The following is a 25565-nucleotide window of genomic DNA, read 5'->3' as shown; positions in this document are numbered from 1 at the left end:
ATCCTTTATTTTTCTTTTCTACTATTAAGGTATATATCTTCAAAAAACAACTTATTCCTGATGAACCAGATATCCACCAATATGTTAAAAGCGGCAATATGCCACAATTCCTGTATCACTGAACTTTTGTCTTTGCAAGAAGACATGATATCATCAAATGATTTAGGATTTTTAAAAGCAAAGACTCCCCCTATGCAATTCCAAATAATTTTCCCATAATCACAAGCCCACAACAAGTGAGAAATGGTATCTTGGTCTTTTAAGCATAGATAGTATCTAGAAGCAATATTCATACCTCTTTTCTTCACATTCTCATCAGTTGTGCAGGCACCTCTGGTAATTTTCCATACATTTGCAGTTGTTGAAGAATGCACACATGCTTTCCATATTTTTTTACACCATCTCAGTTTTGGATGTTTTTGCCTGACTATATTTATTGCACTTTGCACTGAAAAGGAGCCATCTTGAGTTGCAGTCCATATTAGCTTGTCAGATTCTGTAGATAGTAATGGTAGATCACCAGCTGAAAAAAATTTGAGCATTTCTTCTGGTATATTCCAAGTATTATTAATGATCAAATCTTCCACTTTCATATTGATGTGCTGTTGGATGTATTCATCTTCAGGAAATAATTTAATAATACTTGATTCCAGTATCCAATTGCCCTCCAAACTGAAACATGGTGTCCATTACCCACCAGCCATCTAGTATTGTCTTGAAATTCTTATAAAACCCATTTAATCCCATGCCAAATAGAAGATTTTTTGTAATGTGTAATCCAACAACCATTTTTTTCTTGATATTTGGCTAAGAAAAATCTTGCCCATTCTTCATCAGATGTACAAATCTTCCATAAGAGTTTCATCAATAGAGCTTTAATGTTGAAATCAAAATTGATAGATAATAAAGTTTGGTATTTCGGAACGTGTTCATTTTTGAGAAGTATGTATAATTTTTGTAAACAATCCGAAATATTATCTTCAAATTTGTTATCGTTTAAGTTTTATAAAAAAATGTGAAATAATATAAAAATAATACTGTGAAGGCATCTCCCTAATCACGTAATTGTAAAAGTTAATTCTAAAGATCAAACAATTTTTTTTTTTGATGGAAAGGATCATATATTAAAGCTAGCAAATGTAATACAACAGATTTACAAAATCATTTTTATCAAACGAATTAGAATCTATGCTAGATTTGTGAACTCGTTGGTTTAGGCTTTCTGACATGTGTTATAGCTTTTTAATTCTTGCCTCCTTAGCAATGTAATCCGCTGCATTGTTGTTCTTTCTCTTTATAAATTTCACTTTAGCTTGAGGTAACTCGTCCAACATTATCCTTATTTCCTGTAAGGTATTTTCTGCCGACCATGGAGATTCTGAAGTAACCTGGTTTAAGTTGTTTGCCAAATCTTTGCAGTCAGCTGCAATGACCACACTTGATAAGATATTATCCTTTAACCACGTAATTGCCTTTAGCAAGGCTTTTGCTTCTGCATGGAAAGCTGACGTAGCCCACTCCGAACCCGCCGAAAGGTGCATGAAGGTATCTTCATCAGCAGAGTACAGGATGAAAGCATATCCCATCGAAGAATCTTCTTTCTTGTAAGAAGCATCAATGAAGATTATCCAGTCTGAATTCAGGTTGGACCAAGAATTATTGATTGATATTTCCTTTTGATTCTCCTTATTGCTTTGTAGGGTATTCGACAGGGAGGAATTTAAGAAATTATTTATTTGTCCTAGTAAACTGACTGGATCTGGGTGGATTTTCTCAAAAAAAACCGAACATCTGTATTTCCAAATGAACCTAAGCGTGCCGGATATTTTTACCTGGAAATGACTTAGATCAGCTTCCGTAATCCACCATTTAACCCAATCAACAGCACAGCTAGGAGAGTATCTAATGATTATTCCAACAATTTACTACATAAAATGTTATTCCAACAAACTTCTTTTTTCTAAACTGTTTTGCCAAACTAACTTCGGATTTTTGGAGCTAATTAGCCTTAACATTCCAACAACTGTTAACTTAAATAGAAATGGCAAATTAGTCATTTAGTGTTTGTCACTAAAATCCCACTAGTCCATTACCAACCAACCAAATAACCAACACACTCCCACCTTACCTGTTACACTCTGCCACTTCTCTGTCTTGTCGTGTTGATTTCTTTCTTTCTTTACCATTTTTTAAACACTTTTTTCTCTTTCAACCAACATCTATCTTCTTGTTTTTCTCCTTTCATTAACTATACACCATCTCAAAAACTGTGTACCTTTTTCATCTTCTTCTTCATCTCTTCTTGGCTTTTGGGGTTTCTTCTTCTTTCATGGAAATCAAGACAAAAAATGGAAAAACAAAGAAGTTTTTCATTCAAGTCGAGAAGTAAATTTCTAGTCTTTTTCTTCATTGTATCGTCTTCAGTTCTCTTCTTTTCATTTCTTTCTATATGGGTTTTTCAAGTTTCCCCTTTAAACCATCAGTTAAAATTTCAATCCTTTTCAAGTTTGAGTCATACCTTTGTAATCAAACCTCATAATTCTACAGATAATGTTATTAGAAATGGGAGTTTGAGCAAACCCCAGTACAACAAATCAGATCATTCTTCTTCTATACAAGTTCAAGTTTTAGTAAAAGGTGTTGATGATGAGAAGAAGAAGATTAAAGAGAAAATAAAGGTCAAGGAATCTGAGATAGTTCTAGGTAACAAGAATGCTGCTAATTTTACAAGTCCTGATATTATTAGTAAAGTTACTGAAAAAGTTGATATTTTAATTGTAAATGAGAATAATACCAATATTGAAGTGGAGAAAAGAGATAATAGTAAATGTGATATATTAAATGGGACATGGGTGTTTGATGAAAGCTATCCTTTGTATAAGAGTGATTCATGTCCCTTCATTGATGAAGGTTTTAGTTGTGAAGCTAATGGAAGATTGAACACAAATTATATGAAGTGGAGATGGCAACCTCATGAATGTAACATCCCAAGGTACCCCACTTTTCTTTCTTCTTTTTCCATTTTCTTTTTCAGTCAATGGGGTTGGAACCTTAGACCTCTTAATAAGAATGGTCATGAGCACCAAAACTGGATACTAGCATTATTAGTATAGTTGAAACTAGAAATGAAATTTGAAGTGGTGGATTTTTTTTTGTATTTGTAATAGGTTTGATGCAGTGAAAATGCTGGAATTGATTAGAGGGAAAAGACTAGTGTTCGTAGGAGATTCAATTAACAGGAATCAGTGGGAGTCAATGCTGTGTTTATTAAAATCAGCTATTACTGATCCGAAACGTGTTTTTGAAACTCATGGAAGGAGAATTACTAAAGAGAAAGGCAATTACAGTTTCAAATTTCTGGTAATTTTTGTCTACAAATCATGTTTGTGGAATTGGATTATGTTTTTTTTTTTACCGGAAAGTGTAATCATTGAGTTGATTCTTGCAGGATTATAAATGTACAGTTGAATATTATGTTAGTCATTTCTTAGTTCATGAGGGTAAAGGGAGAGTTGGTTCAAAACGGGTTCAGACTCTGAAAATCGATACCCTTGATAGGGGATCATCTAGATGGAAGGGTGCGGATATTTTGGTTTTCAATAGTGCGCATTGGTGGTCCCATGCCAAAACTAAATCAGGGTGAGTTCTGAGAACAATTGGAAAACATTTTCTAGTATACGTTTTCATGTTCTTTAGGTGATCAGAATAGAGTTAATACTGGTATGCAATACAGTAAATTTAAGTTGACTCTAAATGTCACCTGACAAATGTACTTCACTACTGTGATACTTTTGGTGGGGGTTCCACGTAATTCTAATTCAAACTCATCTTATTTTATAATAGGGTGAACTACTACCAGGAACGGAACCAAGTTTATCCACATCTTGATGTTCCTACAGCTTTCAAAAGAGCCTTAACTACCTGGGCGTCATGGGTTGATAAATATGTTATACCGGGTAAAACACAGGTGTTTTTTCGAAGTTCAGCACCAACTCATTTCAGGTAAACCATCTTACATTTGCTTTATGAACCTAGTTCTCTCTTTCTACGTGGTCGTGTAGTAAAATATTGTCTTGCTCGATAGGGGTGGTGCATGGAATGCTGGCGGACATTGTAAAGAGGTAAATCAACCCCTTAATTATTCTTCAAATATATTTGACCCTGAAAAAAGTTTAATAACCGAAGAGGTCATAAAGCAAATGAAAACCCCTGTAACTATCTTGAATGTTACTAGTTTGTCAGAATTTAGGATAGATGGTCATCCATCTATATACGGTAAAAAACCTGGGAAAGCCTCTCGCTCACATGTTGAGGATTGTAGTCATTGGTGCCTTCCCGGAGTTCCAGATACTTGGAATGAATTGTTGTATTATTATTTGCAATCTAATAAAAAAGTCAGTTCCACTGTGTAAATTGGGGTATTCATTGGCTCATATATTTAGTGCAAATCTTCATTTCGTGCATTTTGTTTTTACAATTCCTTGGTACTAGTTCTATTAGTAAACGATTATACATCTTGTGGATGAGTAAGATGTCTAAATGACCATGAAGTCCTAGCTCCTACAGGTAATCATCACTACGAATATATAAAATGTGTTACAGCAAATTGAGATGCTGACACGAACAACATGAGGAGTTCTTGATGAGAGAGAGAGAGAGATAGTTACAGACACAATGAAACTTCCTGGAAGAAAGAGAGTGTATTGGCATTTCCTTCCACCCAACAGTTAAGGATTTTCCATCCAAGCCAACTGTGCAAGAACTCCAACACGGAACTACTTTCAGAACCAGGTTAGCTTGATTGATACAAGGATGAGAAACTTCTGTTTCTACAATTCCAGATCTTGTAAAGAATGCTCTCCGTGTATCAATCAATATAAACGTATATTCTAGGCCTTCCTTCGCCACATATTGGTAGATAATTGGATGAAACACACACTGGCAACACTAATTATTTCTCGTGGGTACAATCTCCGAACACTATAGACTGTACTAATGTTTGTTTCGCCTGGCTGCTAATTTAGTTTGACTTCTTGGGGAGACCTCCGGTCATCTTAAATATTGCGTTCTTCATTTTCCAGCTTTGTTTCTATGCATGGTATAAATGTAATCCTCTCTGAAACAAAGAAAGATAAAAATAAATTCCAAACAGATGCTGAAAGTCAAGGCTGGGTTTTTAGCTATAAAATTATTGGTTTATAATCAGCTGTCTACAATTATTCAATCTGCTCTCACTTTTGAGTTCCTTGCCTATGTTTGTGTGTTTAGCATTCAAGTCTTGAGAGTATATTGAGTCAGTTTAGAAGTCTAATACAATTGAACCATCATAACTTTCCAGAGTGATAGTTAACGCATTTCTCGCTCAACTTTCAATTTTGGCGGGCATGTAGGTAACTATCATTGTCGTCAAGTTCTGTTTACTCACTTTAATGTTAATTGAAGTATAAGGTATTTGGAGTAAAATTATTTCTGTGCTCTTTGAAGAACTTTGCACGTGACGGAGTACCTCATTAGATAATGACCTAGCAGAAGAGTTACCATAGTTCCTTTTTATCCAACGGCATACATAAGTAGGCCGCAAGTACTCAAAACTCAAATTATTACGTACTTGTATTCATAACTTGCATGACTATGGCTAAACTTTACAACCATAGATGTCAACTTATAGGTGATTCAATATCTTGAAATACACATAGTCGCCATGTAGTACATTTCACGACAGTGGACAAATTTAAGAAAATTTAGCAACAAGGAGTACACTGTTAAAAGAAACGAAGAAGCTTCTCGACATAGAAAATTTAGCAACAAGGAGTACACTGTTAAAAGAAACGAAGAAGCTTCTCGACATTAGCTTTGATGTACACACCATAGCTCCTAGAAATAATCGTCAAGTGTGCAGGAACTCCAACATGTAACTTGGTTCACAACCAGGTTAGCTTGACACAAAGCTGGGGTACTGAGTTCAGATTCAACCATTCCAAAATCTCAGTAAGAAGGCTCTTCTTCAATGGCACATGTCGACATACATGTTCCCAGCCTTCCGCTGCCTCTGTATTGCGTATTCCTTTATCCAAGTACATCCTCTCAAGTATTATTCTGCTCTCATTATCTTCATTGTCCATACAAGATTCAAAACAGTCATACCCGCACTATTGTAGTACGGAACTCAGTAAGTCTATTATCAAAAAGTGATGAGCAATTTGGTCCTTCATATTCAGTCACCACCATTATACATGGGTTCAGGTTTTTGATCACTGTCATTAGAGCAGTTCCTATGGAATGAACAAACTTGAAGTTTGTTCATTTTGCTCCCACTATGGACTCAACAAACATGAAAAACGGATGGGCAAACCAACAAATTAGTGATTCTACGTGACCAGGGATGGAGATCAACGACTTCAGTAACATTGGTCAATTAACAGAGACAGCTCCATCATTTTTTATATCAGATAAGTTTCCTTGATAACTTTCTTATGCGTGATATAATTACTATCTTGAACTTGAATTGTAAGTTGATAGGTTTTGCAAAACTTTCTAATCTCTGACATGTCTCCTCTTTCTTCTGATGCAAACTTCCAACATTAGTTACCTTGAGAAGAGAAGTTTAATTGGACATTGATGTCTGGTTGCACGAGCTTGCATAAATACTATACCGAGCAGAAATTTATAATGCTACGTTATCTATAGCAGTTTGCATTCCTGCAGATTGCAGTATTTTCGGGAAGGGGAAATTGTGGTGGCATGCAAGAAGTTTCCGGTCTTGGGTTCACCATGTTTTTTTTTTTTAAATTTATTGAGTGGCTGATAATTCTCTCTATCTTTTAGTACTTTTGAATATGTTCTTCCTGTTACTAGTTCAATCCTTTCTCTAAGAGCTTCTGAAATCAATATATGACTCTCTGAACTGGGTTCCTTGTGCACGGTGTAACAGAAAACATCGGTTTGGCAGTTCACTTGCTAAATCGATTTATTTGTTGCTTACTTATTTAGCCGCGTGCAATAGTAGTTCTGTCTCTAATTTCCTCATCGGTAAGAGACAAAATAGAAGTAGGCACGTTAGGATTGGAATAGTTTTTGGCAGATAATTGGAAGAAACGCGCACTGGCAATACTAATTATTTCTTGTGGCGACAATCTTCCAGCATTATTAACAGTGGTAGATTCTGCTTCACCTTGTTGAGCATTTAGTCTTATTTTTTTGAATTTCGAGCCTCTCTACTTGTGCATTTAGATGCTCCAATGATGTTAGTTTGTTGGAACATGGATTATTCTTCCCTTGTTCATATTTATCCTCTATTACAGGTAGGATTGGCTGCAGATTCTTGGGAAGAGGATGATCCGGCCATTTTACTGGTAAGTGAAATATCACAACTAAATAATCATATTTAAGGTTGATTTTGAAGTTTTAGCTCAAGTTTCTACACATGTTAGAAGCATAATCCCCAATAAATAAATAAGGGAACCTTAGGCTGATTAACTTGTCATAGTGTCAAAACTATATAAACCTAATAATGATGATTAACTAACTATAAATGTTATTGACTTAGCTTGCTGCGATATCATGTTAAAGGTTTTAACAATGCAGTCAGAAAAGTTGAAAGCTAAGAAACAAATTCAGGTTTCAAAACAACACGTGTTATATAAGAATTTTTGTGGGTGTATTTATTGAAGGTCACAGTCAACTTATCATTTCCTAGAAAAACTGATGTTGGAGTCTTGGCCAAACTTGCACCCATTACTCCAGTTTTCACTGGATGTCTTAGATAATGTGGCCCGCTTGATGCATCGATCGCTGGTGTGTAACGTGTGTAACCATTTGCTTAAATTAACTAAAGAAACACTCGAACCGACCAAAGAAGAGCAAGTTTGGTGAGAGGGAAACTCCAGCAAATAACCTTGTATCTGACATTGCCACGGACAGGAAATCAGGATCGATAGGGCAACTATAAAAGAGATCCAAGTAGTAATATAAGCAGGATTGTTGTTTCTGCATGTCAAGTGGCAACTCCAACACTAGATTTGTTTCTAGAATCAGGTTAGCTTTATACATATAGACGGCCTAAGTTACGCTTCTACTACAATAAAATTTCCAGTTGGTGATTTTGGGTGTATACGTCCATGCATTTATGATATAATATCCACATTTGAAAGTGTGTGTTCCTCTAATCTTTTCCTGTTGCCATCTCTTATTGCCTACCCAATATTGTCACAGCTCTGGCAGGAAATCACAGTATATGGGACACAAGATAATAGATTTTGCAATACGGTTAGGCACTGTAGCATATGCAATGATGGTTTCTTTGTAACTGAACTTCACATTAATGCATTTTCTTGTGTTTTTAATATATATACTACTTAGGAACCAAGTTTATCTCCATGTTGTTCCTATAGGTTTCAGAGAAGAGCTTTAACTACATGGGTTACGTTCACAAAGATGTCACGGGGAGTAAAAGACAAGTCTTTTTGCAATGTTCAGGGCACACCAATACTTTTCAGGTTAGCCATTTTACATTTCTTGATGAAGTAATTTTTTCTTGCATGTGCCTCCTTAGTAAGACCAGTTTCATGTCTTTTTATATTACAAGTAGTGAGCATGTGCGATGCATGTCGGCAAAATTAATTTTTTAATCCATTTTCTGAAATGTGGTACCTTCATTTTACTTTTCAATTTAGCCTAATATTAGCTAAAAATGAAAAGGAAAAAAAAAGTAAAATATCACTTTTAATGAAACGGAGGTAATCTTTCGTATCGAAACTAAAATCTATAGATTCTTCTAAGTAATTCTATAGTATATCAGGTGAAGTATTTGAGCATTATATAGGCAACATATAAAAAAAAATACATAAGCTCTTTCAATTTACCTTTAAATTATAGCTATTTTTTCGGAGAACTATAAATATATTAAAAAGTAATATGGTTGTTTATACTCGTTGCGTGGGTGATTGAAAGAGCTCTCTAAATATATAAAATTCACAAAAATCAATAGGAACATTCGAAGTTATCTTTGTTTTTATAAAAATGGCATTTCTGTAAATAAACAATTTCATATATTATTATTTTTAAGTCCCTATTCCGTTAAGCATTTCAGTCCTTATTTATATTTCTTAACTAAACAGTCGCTATTTTGTTTAACATTTTAGTCCCTAATCCGTTTGGTTAACCATTTTCGGTTTAGTTAACCAAAAAATGAATAAGGATTTCAATTAAGCTTGCTTGTCTTAAAGAGGGGGGAGGTAATCTAATAAAATAGTCAGTTCCACAGAGTAAACGGACATATTCATCTTCATATACATGTAATGCAAGTACATTTTGCTCGTCTATGTTTTCAATTTTATACTGTTTTGTGCTTAAGAAACATTTTATCTACTAGAGGTAATCATCACTAAAAATACAGAATATTTTCCAACAAATTGGGATGCCAGATAGAGAGGGTTAGTATCTCAACAAAACTTCCAGGCAGAAAGGGAATGTATTGGAGTTCCCTTCCACCCAACAATTAGGGATTTTCCTTTCATTTCAAGTGTCAAGAGCTCCAACAATCAACCTGTTTCAGTATCAAGTTAGCTTGATACAATAATGAGTGACCAAGATCCTCTTCTGCCATTCCAAATCTTGCAAAGAATGCTCTCCATGTACCAATCTCCGCATGTCGACATGTACGTACATGGCCTTCCATCGCCACCATATTGCGTATTCCTTGACCACAATACATCCTCTCGAGTTTTATTCTGTTCTCTTCATGTTGGTCATCCATGCAAGTTTCGAAACAGTCAAAAAATGCACCATAGAAATATAGAGCTTTGATGAATCTATTATTGAAGGAAACTGAATTATGCTTTCCTTCAAATTCAGTAACCACAACGATACATGGATTCAGGTTTTTAATCACTGTCATTAGTGTTTCTAAGTGGTCAGGATGGGTGATCATCGACCTTAATAACAATGAACAGTTGACAGCAACAGCTTCATCAGCTTCTATATCAAATAACTCTTTCTTAATATCTCTCATATGTGATACAAGAGCTATCTTGAACCTAAACGGAATGTTCATAGATTTTGCAAAGGTTTCCAACCTCTTACCTGTCTCCTTCATTTTCTGACGCATCTTTCCAACAGCAGTTACCTTGAGAAGCTCAATTGGACATTCATGTCTAGTTGCAAGAGCTTGCATCAAGACTACGGCATGCATTCCTATCCGTATCACAAAGTCAATCAAGTGAACACTACTAGCTGAAGCTACATTCTCTACGATGGCTTGCATTCCTGCAAATTCCAAAACTTTTGCAAATGGAAGTGTTTCATGACAGGCCAGAAGTTCCGGTAATGGATTCATCATCGCTTCTTCGATATCTAGTGGTTGATATTTAACTTCATCTTCGAAGACTATGGAATTGATTCTTCCTGTTACTAGATCAATCTTCTCTCTTAGAGCTTCTGCAAAACAATATACAAGTCTCTGAACTGATTACCTGTACTTGATGAGAAGAATACACATTGGTTTACCAATTTAGTTGCTATATCAAACAGTTTGTTGCTTACTGATTCAGCTGAGGCCAAAAGAAGCTCCACTAACTCAATGTCTCTAATCTCCTCAATAGTGAGAGACTGGGTAGAACTAAGCATGTCATGATCGTCATTCTTTTTGGTAGATAATGCAACATAACGTTCACCGGCAAGACTAATTGTTTCCTGTGGGGATAATTTTCCGCCAGTATCAGCATCAGTGACTTTTGTTCCGCCTCTTACTCCTTTCAACTTATTCAGCCTGTCTATGCATCTATTTAGAAGCTCTATCGATGTCTGCGAATTTGGGCATGGACCATTCGTCGTTGGTTCGGCTAGTCCCGATAGGACTAATCGGAGAGCTTTAGATTCTGGAAAAGATCAAATTGGTGACAAAACCACATCGAATTGTGCATCTTCTGGCGTCAACAAACTTGAAAACAGCCCATCTTGCTCATTTAACGGACTGATTGGACCATACTTCTGAGTGTTATCTTGACTTAATAATTCAAGACTATAATCTGGATGAAGATGATTGATGTCTTCCCAATCTTCAGTACCAGGAGGATAGGAAAATGGGGAACAGCTCATCACTGGTAAGTAAAAACTAAACTGTCAATTCAAATGAGACAGATTAATATTGGATACGCAGGTTTGAGCTCAAATTTATGAGCCTGCAGTATATCTTTTCCGAATAAATTCTATCATGTAAGTGCGCTTAAGGGAGTAAAACAAACTTAAGTTCTGATGTGGATTTGTCGATTATATCAACTTTATGTTAAGCCATACCATGTTAAAGATAAAGGTTGTTAAAAACTATTACTATATAGGTTTTGAAACAAGAAATGTCGCATCAAGAGTTGATGGCTGTTTTTGTAAGATGTCTAATTTTGAGAAACATTTATATTGTAATCTCCGCATCTGTACTCTTTTTTGCGACATGACACCAACAGTACTTGTGCATGCAGATACTTTTTGGGATTGATCCAAAAAAGCGACGCACCATACTTGAAATCTCCAAACTCCAGCCAAGAAGGAAGGAAACAATAGGGATGAGACAAGTATATTACATGACAGAAAACAGAAGAGGGAACAGGTCATTAAAAAGTTCATACTCATCACAGCCTTCACAGGTACTCGATAGAACATTGGTCTTATATTACTTAATGAATACAGTGTGGTATATGTTTTACGTTTAGTCTTTGTTCATTTGGATTTTCTTGCTTGTATGTTTATTGAGTGAATTATGACCATTATTGAGCTATTTTGTACATATACAAGGTTCTTCAAATGGAAAATAACGCGCCATTGCTATGAATAAAATAACATTACTGGATTACTGTGATACCTTAGGAACTATCGTCACTATAATTTTAATCAGAACTACAACAAATACAGAGGCAATTAGTTATGGACTATTAGAAACAACCTAAATATAAAGATGCTTAAGTTGAGAGGTCAATTTATTTGCGGGTGTGCATGCGCACACTCACACACTTGCTTGCTGATTGAAAATTATGTCAGTGAAACTTCCAAGCAGAAATAGATGACAGTGGAGTTCCTTTCCACCCAAGTATTAAGCATTCCCCATTCATGTCAAGTGAGCAAGAACTCCAACATGGAACTTGTTTCAGAATTAGATCAGCTTGATACAAATTTGACTGACTGAGTTCTGTTTCGACCATTCCATATCTTGTAAAGAATGCTCTCCAGATATCAACTCCAACATGTCGAAATGTTCTTTCCTCGCCTTCTGTTGACACTATATTATTTATTGCTTGACCATAATAGAACCTCTCAATTACTATTCTGTTCTCATGGTTCTGTTCATCCATACAGGTTCCAAGACAGTCAAAAACTGCACCATAGAAGAAAAGCGTTTCAATGAAACGGTTAACAAAAGATGGTGAGTTATGGTTTCCTTCAACCTCAGTGACCACCATTACACATGGATTCAGGTTTCTTACTACTCTCATTAGCGTTTCTAGTCGATCAGGCATAAGTATCATCGTCCGTAGAAACAATGGACAGTAAACAGCAACCGCTTCATCCGCTTCTATTTCAAATGATTCTGGCTTTAGTTCATTCAAGTCTGATATAATAAGCACCTCGAACTTGAACGGGAAATTCATGGATTCTGCAAAAAATTCCAACCTCTTACCCGTTTCCTCGATTGGCTGTCTCAAAGTTCCAACAGCAGTGATCTTGAGAAGTTCAATTGGACATTGATGCCGACTTGCAAGAGCTTGCATCAACACTGTACCCTGCATTCCAATCCTGATTCCAAAATCAATCAAATGAACCTTACTAGCCGAAGTTACATTATCCACAATGGCTTGAATTCCTGCAAACTGCAAGACTTTTCCGAACGGAAGTGTTTGATGACAGGCTAGAAGTGCTGGATTCAGAGTCATCATCGCTTTGTCCACATCGATTGGCTGTTCTCCTCTTCCTTCAGATATCTTTAATGGAATTCTTCCTGTTTCTCGATCGATCCTGTCTCTGAGACCTTCTGCATAATAATATACAACTCTCTGTACTGGGTTTCCTGTAGTCGATGATAAGTAATCACATTGAGTTAGCAATCTACTAGCCAAGTTGAACTGTTTGTTGTTTACTGACTCTGCTGAAGCTAAAAGGAGTTGTGCTAATTCTACATCCTTACCCTCCTCATCGCTGAGGGAAGAAATAGAGCAGTCAAATTGATTTGTAATGACAATCATATCATCTTCTTGTTTAGCAGATAACTGAATGAACCGCGCACCTGCAACTCTAAATACTTCTTCAGTTGATAATCTTCCACCATTATCGACTGTTGTAAATTTTGCTTCATTTTGAAGCTCATTTGATCTTCTTTCATCTTTCAATTTCTTGAGTCTCTTAGTGTAAATATTTAAAAGCTCTAAAGAGGTTAACGATGTCGGGCACATGTTTTCCTTCTTTCCCTTATCCTTCTTTTCTTCAACAAGATCTGGAATTTCATGCATGTCAGAATGGAAAACTATAGAATCTTGAGTTATTATTGACTGGTGAACTGGAGGAAACCCCATGTTGAGCTGAAAATTGTCCAGCATGGGGAAGTCAGAAAACAACTGTTCTTGATCTTTAGGGAACCAGGTTCCTTTCTGTAATGTATTTTCATGATAAATACCATAATCTAGTGTACAAAGGTTATTGATACCTTCCCAGTCTTCATATCCAGAGAAAGGATGTAGCTCATTTCTGTTAACAATTCTTTCTTTCTTCTCGTAAATTCGAGTAGGATCACCATAAACTTCTTGATCTCCTTCGAACTCATAGTTCTCACAAGCGAAGACAGCATTCATCATTTCTATAAAGCGAAAACCAAAATGAATCTAATCTGGAGCACTTGTTTTCTTTCTCGAGCTCAAGTTTTAAAATCACAAGCGAAACCTTTCTTTGTCGAAGCCATAAATATACTAGCCGGTGGTGGCACATTACGCTGTCAACATGTAAGAAGCGTGAGACGAATCGATATTATCAACTTGGCCTGCAGCAGCTATGACATGCTATAGATTTTGTTATCACAATGACAATTGAAAATACATTATCTCAAACAAGAAAACAAGTTTTTTTAACAAGAAGTTTGTGAGTGTTATCTAGGGCGATAACAAAGACATTAACCAGAAATGGATTATTTTATGAACACAGACAAATTTGATAAATTCTAAGAAGTTAAACCAAGTAGTAAATGACAACCAAATAACTAAGGAAATGTGAGGAACATTGAGCATGAAACAAGTACATAGTTATAAACTTATATGTTTAAACAGAGATTGTGATGTTTAGAGTGCAACAAGGAAGGAAGCAAGCAAGAAACAGAGATTGTGATGTTTAATCATCAAACATATATCTACAAAACATTAACCAAAAGTGATGTCATGTGGGTTCAAATTTGTGCACCCCTTCAAAACCGGGGTGCATATTCCGGCCATTCCTATTGGCTAGATTTTTTTTTGCTGAGAAACACACTGATATATTACAATAAAAGGGAATTAAAGAGTGCCGAAAGGGGATCTTTCCTCAACAGAGAGTTCAAAAAGGGAGGAAAAGAGATCCAACTCTCTTTTAAACTAAACTTCCTAGCTCGACGTGCAAGTCGATCAACTACATTATTTTGGGAACGCTTAATATAAACAAGATTGAAAGTACTACTGCAAACAAATAAACTCCGACAGTGCACCAGCAGGTCACTGCTTCTCCAATCTACCATAGCATTGCCTCCATTTACAAAATCAACCAACTGGAGGCAATCACTCACGAACAGGACTCTAGACAAATCCATCTCCTTCGCCCAAGAGATAGCCAAAATGAGAGCAGTTGCCTCAGCACCAACTGCATCTGAGATAAGTCCAAAGTCTGCCTTCGTTCCCCTTACTGTTCCTGCAATATCACACAAAATAACACCAACTCCCATGTTAAAATCCTTAAAAGAACCATCTAAAAACATTATGTGATTAACATTCTGAATGGAAGTTTTAGCAATCAAATTAGAAGACTTCTTAGTCTCTGGCGCAGCTACATAAGTGTTTACAAGTCTTCTGGTATCTAAGACGATTTTATCCAGATTGATAGAAGCATTTTTGAAAACAACCTCGCATCTCATTTCCATATACTCCACATAACTATAGACCCAATGCTTGGCCAGTTAACCACAAAGGGAGACTTTCCAAAAGAATTATCAAACCACAACAGAAAAATATCTTCAATGTAATCAGTCCCAGAAGCTACCATATGTTGTATTGATAAAGCAAACCAAATATGAGAAGCAATAGGACACCTGACAAACAAATGCATCACAGTTTCTCTTTCATTCTTACATAAGGGACAACAATCATCAATATACTCATTGTACAACTTCAACAGGCTGCAAAAATTTTCCACATGAAGTATTTGATTTTAGGTAGACAATCAAGAGACCAAACTTTCTTCCAAAAAGAAGTATCCTCTACTGATCTAGAAATATTCATATACACATTATAAGCAGATTTAGAAGTAAAATTCTCACTTCTAGTATGAGCCCATTTTAATTCATCTTTCTTATTAGTATTTATCCTTAAAGAACTAATCTTTTTAACATATTCAGGAACAAACAAGGATTGCAATAAATCTAAATCCCAAGTGTTATTGTCATTGTTGATTAACTCACTAACCAAATTAAAATTGATATGATCTGGATTATTCGACACTGGTGGAGCATTACTTAAGGGCAACCAGTTAGAAGTCCAGATTTTTGTACCAGTACCATAATTTATTTTCATCACAATGTTAGACCTTAAGAAAGCTAAACTATTAACTATACCTTTCCAAAACCAAGAAGACGTATCAGCAGCTTTATCAATTTCCAGTAAATTCTGATTTGGGAAGTACTTATCTTTTAAGAAAATAGAAATTAAGAGATCTGGGTTATTGCTAATTCTCCAACCCAGTTTAGCAATGAAGACTCTATTTGTAGCATAAGAGTTTCTAATACCTAACCCCCCCACACATTTTTGGTTTACCAATATCATTCCAAGACCGAAAGTAAGCAGCACGCCTTGGATTGCTTTTATACCACCAAAAAGTTCTTTGTATTGAATCTATTTTTGTTGTAATCTTTTTGGGGAGAGGAAAACATGACATGTGATAAACTCCCAAACTTGAAAGAACATGCTTAGTAATCACTGTTCTACCAACAATATTAAGGTTAGTTCTCTTAGTATTACCTAATCTTGAATAAAATTTATCAATCAAAAACTGAAAAGATTTCAGACTTCTTTCTGTTAATAAACAAAGGAGTACCTAAGTATTTTTCAGTACTACTCAAGTATTTGATTCCTAGAGTTTTAGACAACAATTTAACATGTTTATGATGCATCTTTGCACTAGTAAAAAACCCAGACTTTTCAAAATTTATTGCTTGACCTGAGGCTTTTGAGAAATTACCAATAATCTTCATAAGGTGTCTAGCATAAGAAAGGGATGCTCTTGAAAATAACATACAATCGTCAGCGAAGAATAAGTGAGAAATGGAAGGACTATTACTCTTTAGCTTAAACCCCTGAATCATGTTATCCGCTTCAGCTTTTAATAAGAGACGAGATAACATTTCCATACAAATGATGAAAATATAAGGGGAAAGACAGTCACCTTGTCTTATTCCCCTGGAAGGATAGAAAATATCACCCGAAGATCCATTAACTAACACCGAATAAGAAACTGTACTGATACATTGATGAATCAGATGACACCATAAATCCGAAAAACCTAGCTTTTTAAAGACTGCAATTATAAATGGCCACTCTAGTCTGTCAAAAGCCTTTGAAAGGTCTAGTTTTATGGCCATGAAACCATTCTTATTCTTCTTCTTTTTTCTAGTTTTAAAGGAGTGAAAAATTTCATGACTTATGATGATATTATCTTGAATCTGCCTATTAGCAATAAAAGCCGACTGAAACGGAGAAATCAGCGAATCAAGAATGGGTTTTAGTCTATTGGTTAAAATTTTAGAAATTATTTTATAAATGGTGTTTGTTAAGCTAATATGTCTAAATTCACTAGGGGAAGAAGGATTACAGACCTTTGGAATCAGTGTGATAAAAGTGTGATTAAGCTGCTTGAGAAGATACTTATTCCTAAAGAAATTTTGAACATGATTTATTACCTCTGTAGACACTTCATCCCAATTGTCTCTGAAAAAAACCCCAGGGAAACCATCTGGTCCTGGCGATTTCCAAGGTGCCATATTTTTAACAGTAAGATAAATTTCTTCAGCAGAAGGAATTTCTACTAATTTAATATTTAACTCATCTGTTATAATAGGCTGAACATCCTTGAGCACTTCATCAATATCATCCTTTAAAGGATGAGAAGAAGAATAAATACTTTTGAAATGGTTAGAAAGCAGAGCAACGACTTGTTCTCTACTTTCCAACCAATTACCTTGACTGTCTTTTAGAGTATGGATAGTGTTGTGCATATTACTAAGCTTTATAGAGTTATGGAAAAAGCTGGTATTCTTATCATAATGAAGAAAATAGTCAATTTTTTCTTTTTGCTTGTAGAAAGAATTTTCAATCGCATACCAGAAATCCAGCTGCTTCGAATAATTCAAAATGAATTCTCCAAGAGTTGGAGTATAGGCCATGGATTGAAGTTTCTCAATTTCAAAATTTAACTTACTAATTGTTTGCTTGATGTGACCAAAGGAATCTAAATTCCATTTGATAAGCTCTTGTTTCAGATTCTTGAGCTTACCAGAAACAATGAAACTAGGAGAACCTTTAACATCTTTCCTCCAGGCATGATTTAAGACATTTTTAAAGTCAGGACTCAGCTGCCAGCACTTGAAAAATTTGTAAAGTATATTTAGACCTTGATGTTGATGGAAACATTTTAAGAGAATGGGACAATGATCAGAAAAAACCTTCCTAGATTCGTAATCCTAGTATGAGGCAAATATGAAACCCATTTATCGTTCAAGAAACCCCTATCTAGTTTTTCGAATATCAATTCATAAGGATTCTTAAATCTTCTATTACACCACGTAAAAGGACTACCAAAAGCAAATATTTCATTCATTTTTAACTGGATCAAACTATTCCTAACAAAATTCAGAGGGAAAGAATTCTCTGGATTACCACCTTGTTTTTCCGAAGAATGCAAGATAAAGTTAAAATCACCCAGTAACAACCAAGGCCTATTACTATCCTCGTTCATGTGATGCAAGTAGTTCCATTGATTTCTTTTACCCAAAGCATTTAGCGAGCCATATATGAAAGTAACCATGCAATTTTTAATAGTCGGGGTAATATCACAGACAATATGTATCATGTTAAATGCATCACCAATAATTTCAATATTAGAGTTGGCAAAGTATCCTAAAGCTAGCCCCCCCCCCCCCCCCCCCCCCCGATTTTCCTATAGCTGGCACGATATACCAAGAATCGAAAGGTAGATGATGGCTATATTTCTTCACAGTATCAGAATCAACCATGGTTTCAAATAAACAAATAGCATTTGGCTTATTTTTCCTAAAAATATTTAATAGATGAAGCCATTTTTTATCAGAGCAACATCCATTCATATTCCAACAAAGAAAAATCATGATAGCAGATATGTAAAAAACTAGTTTCAAGGAATTGCGAAATAAAAAGAAAAACGTAGTAAAATAGAAGAGCAGTAATCAGAAAAACTTACAGGGTCATGAACTTATGAAGGCTCTTCATCCACATCGTCAACAGAGTCAATCAACATGAGATTTACTTTCTTCTCAAATTCTTCAACCGACACAAAAGGTTCCAGTGGGAGAGTATCCAAAGGGAAAGGTTCAAGTAAAATTACACCATCCAACTCATTCAAAACTTCTGGATTACTTAGAGGAGTAATATCAGTGAAAAACATTAGCATAACCATCCGAAGAAAAGCTCATTTCAGTAGAGGTATTAAATATGAAACCCGAAGAAGTAAAAACTTTCTGGGAAAAAGACGAACACGAGGATGACGATAAAACATTTGAGCTACCCTAAATGAAAGCATACTCCATAGGCTTCTTAGACTAACTAATATCCATCAAATCAATAATTCAAGCACCCAATTAAGGACCAAATTAAGTAACTTGTAGAGAAAATTAAATTATTAACAACAGCCATAGATAGATCTTCCCCATTTATAATATCTAATAAGAATAAGTAGAATAATCCCTACAGAAAGTAGGATCTCATCATGCAAAAGCATATCAATTTGCTTATCTTCTCAAAAAATCACATACCCTCCAAACCAAAACTAAGAATAAAGAGCAAGAACCATACCCAAAATTAGAAGTAACCACCACTTTCCCAATCAACTTTGTAAACGAATCTCATGATGAATACTCAGTGATACTATGTCGAAGCCTCCATCAGTTCATGATTAATCCTGTAGAAAATACGAAAAGATTAGATAACAAGGGTTAGAAATAAATCCACAAGATAGAATCTTTAGCACCAAATCAGACAGAGAAAAAGAAAAACTCTGAAATCATGATTTAAAACAAAAGCCCTGGAACAAATTGAAAGCGAAAAATCAATAAACAGGAACAAAAGCAATATGCGGCTATTAAGAAATTAGGTTTTGCATAAAATTGATTTTAAACACTATTTCTGATTTTGAAAAATATGTTGAAGGTAAAAAGGATCTAAGTGAATTCGAAATTCATAAGGAATTACTGAAAAAACATAGCAAAATCGCAGAGAATCAAGGAAGAAGATGAAGAAAACCCTAGATTGACTTGGTCATCGTCGCCTGACCAGTCTCCTTGACAATCGCCTGACCAGTTTTTTCTCTCTTAAAGCTTATTCCTATAAAATCTAATCTCCTATTGGCTAGATATTCGGTGGAAACTACTTTCGGGTATTTCTACAGAAAACAAGGCAAGGGTATCTCTCTACTCTCTCTATAATCCATAATCACCATTATGCTCATCCATATGCTACCATAAAATCTATATGCTATAATGAAATCTATGAATGTATGGTAGTAAATTGAAATTCCATGAGAGCAGTATAAATTAGATCAAATCGAACATGAATAATAGTATTCCTAGAGTTCTGTCCCCTAAAATTAAAGATGAACAAGAAGAAGAAGAAAAAGAGGAATGCTTATCATGTCAATGTTGATTAGAGATTCAGGAACTGATGCAAATTTATATTTCCATGTGTTTGTTATAAGAATCAATTTCTAACTTTTAAAAGGTAATCTTTTCATGGTAGATATAGAGAGGGGTGATCGGTTTAATTCAATATCAATTTTTTTTTGAAGGAAAGATGGGTTTAACAACCCATAATTTATTAAATTACCTCATTAAAATTGAGGTTTGAAGGATACATTGGTGGAGAATTATTATTCCACCGATTGGAATCATGGTAACATGATAGTTCGAGTACATCATAATGATACAACATAAAAAATACAAAATATAATGTATCTCAATTCTGAAATACAACAATTGTACTGAATAGTTGATCACAGATAGATGATGTAATCCAAACAATGGTCTTCTCATTAAACTACAACCATTTGAAAACTTCTTCTTCATTAAGATATAATCCTTCATAAAAGGAATAATCTGCTCCAAATATCATCATAATTACGACCAATTCCAGTATCCATTGATCAACTTTGTAAGAATCTTGATCATCGTCACGCCGGATTTGGTCCTCTCCGAAAATACACTTGAATCTATCATCAGACTCCATAAGAAAAGCCAAAGGGCATTAATAAATCTCTGCAATAGCGAATCGTTTATTGAAAACACAAAGTATTACTGAAAATCAAACCCTAATTTCGCATGCGATTTTATTTTTTAAAACAAGATCTAGTGAAGAAATACTATCTAGATTTGCTCGGAAGATATGAAACCCATATCTAAATCCGAGTAAATCTAGATTTAGGGTGAAGAAGATGGAGAAGAAATATGATTAATTTTTTGAAAAAACGATTTTGGCAGAGAGAAGAGAGAAGAAATGTGCCAATACGTAACACCAATATCAAATTTTTGATGTTTTCTTTTCCTTTTTACTAAACAATCCCTTTGTACCATTTTTTTCTATACTTTTTATTCTGAATGTGCGATCTTCAGAAGAAATTTGATACACTGGTGGTTTTATAGTTTCAAATCCAGTTCTAACCACTGTCATGATAATTACTCGCAGAAACTCTAATGATTTATTGGGTAAGTTGAATCGGGCTTTGATATGCTTATGCCATCAACTGATTTTAAATCACAATTAGTATTTTAACTCTATCCTATTACTTAACCATTGAAGTTTTTATTTTGTGCCTATGAATGAAATTGATCCCCCTGTCTCCTTTACTAAAATTAGTCTCTATAAAAGCATATCAAAAGTCTCTGTAAAAGCATATCTTCTCCACTTTACATCTTCTAACATTTGATTTTGTTAGAAATCTTGTTCTTATCACCTAATCTCACTTTGTCCTGTTTAGCATATGAAAATTTTAGGAGGGACACGGAGTGGAGAAAAATTAATGGTAGTTTTTTTAGATTCTCTATGTTTTTAGACTAAAAAGTCGAGGTGGTTTTTAAGAGTTTCACAACAAATAAGAGTAGCAGTAGTGTGCACCCCGGTTTGTAGGGGGTGCACAAATTGGACTCATGTTATATTAAACATTAAACTTATATGTATAAATATTTTAAAAAAAATTGTTTTGTTTTGATCAATATAAAAAAAACAAAGAAAAAACATTAAACTTATAAGAAACATTAAACATTAAACTTATATATTTAATCATCCAAAAGTGTTTTCCTTATTAATATTGTTGCAGCACCAACATAGCATAATAGTGATGTTCAATAGCGATGTTTAACGCGGATTTGGTGAGGCTTACAGATTTTTTGCTTATCGATGTTATATTGAACACATCATGTCCGATCTCTAGCAACACCTTTGAAATCCTTCGTAAATTATCAACAACAAATAAACTAAACTAAAACACATTTAGAATCTTTTACATCATATTTGGTGTAAAAAACAAAAAAACAAGTTTTCTTACCATCTCTTGGGTCTCCAACAAGTTGTCTTCCTTTTTTTCCGCTTTCCAGTGCTTCCTTCTCTTCATTTGTTTCATTACTCTCATTTCTAGTGACATTCCCTTATGCAATGACAACAGTAGTTGAGCCAAAATGCCCGGCACAGGCACATCATGCATTTTCAGAGATCTTCTCCATTCTTGCATCTTCACTTGTTTCATTACCCTTGTTATTTCCTTATACGCTGGTTCAAAGATTTGAGACATAATACTCGTGTAATTTCTAAAATTATCCCCGGAATCCTTTCCAAATCATCAAACACAATAATTTGTTTTTTTAACAAATCTATAATCATTTTAAATTGAGTAATCCATACTTCGTGAGACTTTTTTTTCCTTACACTCTCATGGGGCTTCGACATGTTGGCTTCCACTGCCGCAGTTTTCTTTCTCCCATTTTTTTCAGCAACCTTTCGTATCCCTTTGCATGTATTCTTTGTCATCTTCGGAAGCACAATCTAATGCGATTCTCTGGATAAGGCATATATAAAACTCATATTGTTGCTTGACTTTTTGCATTTCCTGGAAAACATCACTTGATTCGGTGTCTTCTAGCTCTGTTACATTTATCACCTTCTAAATCATCCATTATATTAAAATCAAACATTAACATGCAGTTAATTAAAAAAAAACTGCTCAAGTAACAACAACAAAAAATAACACCTAGTAAAGTAAAGAATTCTCTTACACTATTCGGGGGTAATGAAATGATTTGTGCTTCACTTTTTGTGTGATGTCAAAAGTATCCCACCTTAGAAATCTTAGGAATTCTGGATTGGGTAGCTCCCTTGATTTGACGCAGTGCACCAAAAACCAATACTTAAAAACAAAGACAAACAAATTCAGGAGTTAGTATCTTTGAACCAAGATAAAAAAAAAAAACAAAAAAACAAAGAGAGATAAGAAGGACAAAAGATAACCTATACTCACCATTATATAAAAAGTACACCCAGTTAGTTTAGATGTATGAATATTCACATTTGTCAATTAGATTTATTAAGTGCTCATGGATGCGGTCTTCTGATGAGACCTCTTCTAGCTCAAAGATGAGAGGAACAAAAGAAAGCTGGAGTCGACACCCACTATCATCAGAGAAGAACACTTGAATGCAGAGGTATGCGGCTAAAAGTCTAACAAAGTCTTTTATTTTCAATAGATCTGTAGCAGTTTTCCGAAGATTTTCCTCCACAACCTTTTAACTTATCCTCCCAGACTTCGGTTCCTCGAGGTAATGGGTGTAGATAATGTTCACTATAATCTTTTTCTTTTTTCCATTTTTGTTTTTGTTTTTTTGGACACTACTGTTCCGAACATTTTTATCTTTTCAGATTCTCGAATACACTGTAAAACAAAAATATCTGCCAACAGCTCTGGGGTGGACCTGAAACACTTGAATTCCATGTTATCACGACTTTCCATAAAATAATCTACAACCATTTTAAGTCCCATATCTACCATTTTCAATTGTTCCTTTGTAATTCGTTCTTCATGAAATAACCTGTACATATTCCAAAAAGGAAATTTCTCCAGGGCTTTCAAGTGTTCTCCCATCATTAACGTTTTCAAATCCCTTGTAATTTTGCACAATGGTATAAGAGAACTCTTATACATATAATTTGTCATGCTTGTTTCAGCCTAGATCAAACAACAATGTAAAAGAATTAAAAGTCGCGAAACGTTAACAATTCTTAGACTAAATTTCAAATGCCAACCAATATCATTCCGCGCATTCACAACTATTGTCATTATCATTCACTACTGACGTGTGGTGGCACATTACGGTGTCAACGTGTAAGAAGCGTGAGACAAATCAATATTATCAACTTGGCCTGCAACAACTATGACATGCTATAGATTTTGTTATCACAACGACAATTGAAAGTATATTATCTTAAACAAGAAACATGTTTTTAACAAGAAGTTTGTGAGTGGGTGACAACAAAGATATACTAACCAGAAATGAATTATTTTATGAGCATTTACAAATTTGATAAATTCTAAGAAGTTAAACCAAGTAGTAAATGACAACCAAATAACTAAGGAAATGGGAGGAACATTGAGCATGAAACAAGTACACAGTTATGTGATTCCATTTGAGTTGGTGAAAAACTTATATGTTTAAATAACACTTATGTGTATGTTAAAATATAAAGCTACATATGTTTAAAGTGCACAAGTGCAAGGAGGGAAGCAGGCAAGAAATTGTGATGTTTAATCATCAAACATATAACTAAAAGTGATAATAGTGATATTATATTAAACATTAAACATTAAACTTATATGTATAAACATTAAACTCTTTTTTTTTCTGATTAATATTAAAAAAAAAAAAAACTTATATTAAACACTAAACTTATATGTTTAATCATCCAAAAGTGATTTCCTTATTAAACTGTTGCGACACCAACATAGCATAACAATGATGTTCAATAGCGATGCTTAACGCTGATTTGGTAAGGCTTACAGAGAAAAAATTTCTTATCGATCGCGATACATGTTGGAAAACAACTTAAAAATAAGTTTGAGAAATTTTACCATGGTCTCTAAGATTTTATTATTAAAATAAATAAATATTGCGTGTATCCAGTTCGAGCTCTTGACCTACTACTGGTCACTCCACATGTTTTGGCTTTTCTTTTGTGAAAGAAATGTTTAGTCTTATAGTTTCCACTTCATAAATGACGTTAATAGGTTAAGAGATTATAGAAATCTCATCCTATTGAGACATCAAGGAAAAAAGATATCGAGAGACCAAAAGAACAACGATTTTATCTTGTTTCCCTTAGGTATTTTTGGATTTTCCTTGAGGTTTCTTTTCCCGAGTTTTCAAGCTCAAATTGAGCATATACTACGAGTGATAATAGTAGGTGTAGCAGGGTGTATTATCCATGAGGCATCCTTCATATATGGATATAACATCACTCTTGAGTGTATATGGACGCTAATGTCTTAAGGACATCTTGTCGAACACGTGACTCACTCTGTTTTCAAAGTTTTGTTACATATCACTTCTATTACAAATGGGATGGAAAATTATGCCTTCATTAACGAGTTACGCAGGCCAAAACTTCCAATGCGCCACCCGTAACGCAGTCAACAGACCGTCAATCTTCGAAGCTCAGCAGGTAAATGTGTTAGGATTAAGACATTAGAGTTAACCTCTTCATAAGACACTAGTTCTTTTGATTACCTAGAACTAAAAAAAAAAACAAAAAACAAGATTCACGAAACAGAAACAAAGACACAAAATTTTACGTGGTTCGGCAATATGCCTAAGTCCACAAACGGCTACGATCAACTCTTATTATAAAACAAATTTAAAGATAATTAAACCTTAACGATTGATGACTTAATCAACAAAATATGACCAGCAGAATGGTGTTCAGAAACCCCAAACAATTCTCTATGAACAAAACGTTTTAAACCCTAAAACTCTCTAGCTATGAGAACTCTTATCTAAATTGTGTTGTGTGTGT

General features: G+C 34.6%; 3 protein-coding genes and 1 pseudogene across 7 annotated transcripts; 1 reads left to right on the top strand and 3 right to left on the bottom strand.

Moving 5' to 3' along the window:
* Positions 1-5: 5 nt before the first annotated feature.
* Positions 6-593, bottom strand: LOC113360382. Its single transcript, XM_026603894.1, has one exon. It carries the CDS (start codon positions 591-593, stop codon positions 6-8), a length of 588 nt encoding a protein of 195 aa, XP_026459679.1.
* Positions 594-2161: 1568 nt separating this feature from the next.
* LOC113358132 (protein trichome birefringence-like 6) lies at positions 2162-12518 on the top strand. 5 transcript variants are annotated; one of them, XM_026601655.1, is made up of 9 exons: positions 2162-2992; positions 3168-3360; positions 3449-3639; positions 3844-4002; positions 4085-4121; positions 7302-7352; positions 8391-8495; positions 11472-11636; positions 12343-12518. In XM_026601655.1, the coding sequence occupies exons 1-9, from the start codon at positions 2349-2351 to the stop codon at positions 12370-12372; spliced, it is 1575 nt and encodes a 524-aa protein (XP_026457440.1). In that variant the 5' UTR covers positions 2162-2348; the 3' UTR covers positions 12373-12518. The 5 variants fall into 5 exon arrangements, with proteins under 5 accessions (XP_026457440.1, XP_026457441.1, XP_026457443.1 ...); XM_026601656.1 differs by lacking the exons at positions 11472-11636; positions 12343-12518 and adding an exon at positions 9423-9618 and having other exon boundaries at positions 2164-2992; XM_026601658.1 differs by lacking the exons at positions 11472-11636; positions 12343-12518 and adding an exon at positions 10120-10219 and having other exon boundaries at positions 2166-2992.
* Positions 9515-11090, bottom strand: LOC113358134 (annotated as a pseudogene).
* Positions 12433-13832, bottom strand: LOC113360381 (DELLA protein RGA2-like). The gene is made up of 2 exons (XM_026603893.1): positions 12658-13832; positions 12433-12487 (listed from the first exon to the last, which is right to left on the bottom strand). Exons 1-2 carry the CDS (start codon positions 13830-13832, stop codon positions 12433-12435), a joined length of 1230 nt encoding a protein of 409 aa, XP_026459678.1.
* Between the last annotated feature and the right edge of the window lie 11733 nt (positions 13833-25565).

The sequence above is a fragment of the Papaver somniferum genome, chromosome 3 (genome assembly GCF_003573695.1).
Source record: "Papaver somniferum cultivar HN1 chromosome 3, ASM357369v1, whole genome shotgun sequence".
Taxonomy (NCBI): Eukaryota; Viridiplantae; Streptophyta; class Magnoliopsida; order Ranunculales; family Papaveraceae; genus Papaver; species Papaver somniferum.
This window is presented reverse-complemented; position numbering and strand designations above follow the sequence as displayed.